Below are 4,100 nucleotides of genomic sequence, written 5' to 3' on the forward strand. Positions count from 1 at the left end.
CGGGGCGCTTGAATGGCGGGGGCTGGAGGCCGAGTCTGTGCGCAGGGGCTGGGCCCGGCGACCCCGGGGTGGCAGCCGGAGCGGGGGCGGGTCCCATCCAGGAGTCAGGCGATTGATTTGCGAAGGTGCGGCCCGTCTTGGGTGGGGCTGGGGCGTGTTTGCTCCAGGTATCCTTTGGGGTCTCAGAAGGTCTCCGTGATGGGGGGGCTCACTGTGGGCTGGAGTGAGGGAGAGCTGGGGTGGTGTGGGGTGGGGGCGTGTACCTGCTAATCCATCGGTGTTTACAAGGGGTGCCCTCCCTGCCTCTGCCAGCCTCGACCCCTCGGCCCCAGCCAGTTCCCTGCCACACCTGTCGGCCACCCTGAAGCCAGAGGCAACAGCCTAGTGTGAGCACGTGGGGGCAGGGCACCCCCGCCAGGCAGCGGTGGGTGGTAGACAGAGACCCAGACGCTACCAACAAGGGCATCAGTCATATGCTCCAAGTGTCCACACAGGGGGGGACCGTCCCCCAAACTTTGAGACCTGCCTCTGGGCCCCACCAGAAGAACTTGGTTGGTGTACGTGGATTCTCACAGCGTGGCCTGGGATCCAGGTTTTCAAAGAAGTGTCTTATCTTGTCCTGGTCATGACAGCCGTGCAGGCCTGCCTAGTAGCCCTTGTGGCCCCTGGGACTCCCCCTCCTGTGCATCAGCGACACGTGGCCATTCAAATCAATATTATTGAAAACGCGGGTAAACACACGCTCTAAGGTGTCTCCCGGGCTGCCCATGCCCTGCATCTGCCCACTTCTCAGGCATGGAAACTGAGGCTCTGGAGGCCTGCCTGGGACCTGCTGCCCGCCAGAGCCACGCCTAGCCCTTCCCACTGACCTGAGCTGCCCGGCCTGAGCCATGTCCCGTGGAGATTGCTCTGGGAGGACTCCTGTCTGCTTGGCCCGACCTTGACCTCTGGTAGTGTTGGGGGATTCTCCCCCAGCCAGGGCTGGGATCCGGTGTTCTTCCCAGGGGCATGGGGGCTGGGCAGTGTGGCCTTGCCCAAGAACCGACCCTGGTGTGGCTCAGGCACCCTGTCCTGGGCCGTGCAAATCAAAGGGTCATTGTCTGGGCTGGCGTGGGTCGGGGCCTCCCCGGGGAAGCCGAGGCAGCTGCCAGCAGTCCCTGCTCCCCAGCATGGCATCCCTCCCCCCCCAGAAGCCCTAGTGCTGAGTGACCTCATCAAGTGACTGTCTTCCCCCACCCCCCTGGGAATCCCCTTCCCCCGGAACCAGACTTGGATCCCCATGTTTCTTTCAGTCTCCCTTCTGTCCTCCCTGGCCAGGCCCCCCAAGTCCTGCCCACGCCCCCCGCCCCACACTGCTCACTCCTGCCCTAAGGCCCCTCTCCAGCTCCAGCACCTGCCATGACTCCCCTGGGCTCCTCCATCCCCCGCCCCCCAGCACAGCAGGTCAGCAGGGTGACCCGGTAGGGGGTGAGGGGGTGGTCAGGGCTGTGATGGAGGCTGACCCTGGCTCTGGGTCAGATGGTGGAGGACTTTTCAGAGAAGGAGACATGGAGTTGGACCCTGGCAACTGAGGGGCTTTGGGCTCCAAGGAGTTGGGGCCCACGCCCTATCCACAGCCCCCTAAGACACCCCGGTCCCAGGTGCTGGACCCTGTGGCTCTACCCGCATGTGCCCCAGGGACTCGACAATGGGGTTTTAGCCTGGATCCTCAGGGCCCGCACTTGGCCCTGTGATTCCTGCAGCCCCAGACAGGCGAGCTGCAGCACCCCCGGGGCTGCCCACCCCATCCTCCCTCCCAAAGTGCCATTGTCTGAGTTTGAACTGCCAGCCCAGAGGGCCAGCAAGGGGCCGCCCCGGGAGTGCCCTTCTCCCTGTGGTCAGAGGGAGGCTGGTGAGCCAGGCTGGCCCAGCCCAGTCCCTGGCTTTCAGGATGCAGGAAGGGGCTTCGAGCCAAGGAATGCAGAGGCCTCTGCCCGCTGGAGAGACAATGAAGCAGTCAGTCAGCTGGCCCAGGCGGGACCAGCCCTGCAGATACGGGAGGACCCACCCAAGAGGCAGGCCTTGGGCTCCAGACCCATCGGCAAGGACAAACATCTGTAGGCAAAGAGGACGCCAGCCAGACCCGCCAGGGCCGCCCTGGGAGGGCACAGAGCTGAGGGCATGGTCACATGGCCAGAGTGAAGGGTGACAGAGCCTGGCTGAAGACAAGCAGAGATGTGAACGGCGCCCAGCCTGGCGCAATGGCCAGGGAGGAAAGATGTAGGTACATCGCAAGTCCCTCCGGCTGGTGCCCCAGCCCTGGGCTGGGAGGCAGAAATGCAGTCCGGTGCTCAGGCCTGGACCTCAGGCCCTGCTGCCTCAGTTTCCTCATCATGGGGACAGGGAGGGGCGCCTTTTCTTGCTGTGGGGGAGCCGGGTTGACCCTGGGGGACAGGACCCCCGGGGTCCGATCCTGGGGGTGGGAGGCTGCAGATGTGTAAGGAAGCAGCCAGCTGGGTCTTTATCCCGAGGGAGCCCCTGGGGAAACCTGTGGGGCCACCGAGAGTGGACTGACAGCAAGCTCGGGTTCTTTGTTTAGGCTTTGGAGTAAAAGAGTGAGATTCGCAGGGTTGACAAGGATATGCAGAGGCCGGGAGCCTAGTGCATTGCCTGGGGGGGGAGGGGAGCTTGGCACAGCAAACTGGCACAGAGGCCCAGCAGCTGCCCAAAGAGACCGGCGCTTCCTCAACCCGTAACCATGGACCGATGGTGTGCGTTGGCAGGTCCACCCCAGCTGTGCACCGTGCACGAGGAGTGACAGTTCCTTGCCCACCGGTGTCCACTGCCGCCCTCTTCACAGGAGCAAAATGGGGGAACAAACCCCATGTCCACCTCCCACATGGTGCAATGTGGGTGGTACCGCGTGCCGCCAAGGTGCTTCCATCTCATAGCGACCTGATGTACCACGGAGCCGAACCCCTCCCGGCCCTGCGACGCCCTCACAAGAGTGATGCCGGAGCCCCGGGTTTCAGCCCCCTGTCAGGCCATCCACCGAGAGCCTTCCTCTTTCCCCTCCCCCCCACTTGGCGAGGCGTGATGGTGTCCTTCTCCAGGGACGGGTCTCTGCAGACAATAGGTCCGGAGTACGTCGGACAGTCTCACCCTCCTTGGCTGCAAGGAGCACTCTGGGCTCACGGCTTCCGACACTGCTCTGCGTGTCCTTTTGAGAGTCCGAGGGGCTGTGAGCTCTTTGATCCATCTGTGGCCTTTTCCTCAGTCCATGTCCGACCCCCACGTGCTTCTGAGGCAGCTGACAGCACCCCAGCTTGGGCGTGGGCGAGGCATGCCACAGTCCTCCGAGTGACAGCTTTGCTTTCCAACCTGCAGAGGTCATGTGCGGCGGGTGTCCCTAATGCAACGTGCCACGTCATCTCTTGATGCTGCTCCCGTGAGCACTGATTGTGGATCCAAGCAAGACAAAGTCCTGACAGCTTCGAGCTTTCTCTGCTTTTCACATTGCCTCTTGGGCCAGTGGTGCGGGTTTGGGTCTTTCTGTTGAGCTGTCCTCCACACTGAAGGGTGCAGTCCTTGATCTTCATCAGCAAGGGCTTCGAGCCCAACACATTCCACTGATTGGTTTCTCGATGGCCGATCCCAGGAGTGGTGCTCGTGGATGCAAGCAGGATGCAACGATGACGCTGCCGTCACAAGGACGGACAAAATGTGCATTGATCCCACCGAGTGGACCGACCCTGGAAACACAGTGCTGGGTCCCAGGAACGGGCACAGAAGGACAAGGACAAGTTGATCTCATGGACACGAATCATCGAAGGCAGGTGAGGCCGTAGAGACCAAAGGGTGGACCAAAGTGGTTGACACTGGTAGAGGGACGAGAATGAGGAGTTATTGCTTAAACATGCACACACACCCCCAGCACCTTCATCAGTCACCACCACCATCACCACCATTGTCATCATTACCTCCGCCATCATCAGTCACCTTCATCAGTCACCACCACCATCACCACCATTGTCATCATTACCTCCGCCATCATCAGTCACCACCACCGTCATCACCACTACCACCACCGTCAGTCATCACAACATCAATCACCACCACCA

At 61.9% G+C, this 4,100-nt stretch overlaps 1 protein-coding gene across 1 annotated transcript in view; it reads right to left on the reverse strand.

Moving 5' to 3' along the window:
- FSTL3 (follistatin like 3) overlaps positions 1 to 3,968 on the reverse strand; it is an 8,906-nt gene extending 4,938 nt beyond the window's left edge. The window contains exon 1 of the mRNA XM_045300031.1: positions 3,960 to 3,968. Within this exon, the coding sequence (XP_045155966.1) occupies positions 3,960 to 3,968 (9 nt within the window). The remainder of the gene's footprint in view (positions 1 to 3,959) is intronic.
- Between the last annotated feature and the right edge of the window lie 132 nt (positions 3,969 to 4,100).

The sequence above is a fragment of the Echinops telfairi genome, unplaced genomic scaffold (assembly GCF_000313985.2).
Source record: "Echinops telfairi isolate 266 unplaced genomic scaffold, ASM31398v2 ScPeMD7_7459;HRSCAF=8497, whole genome shotgun sequence".
NCBI lineage: Eukaryota > Metazoa > Chordata > Mammalia > Afrosoricida > Tenrecidae > Echinops > Echinops telfairi.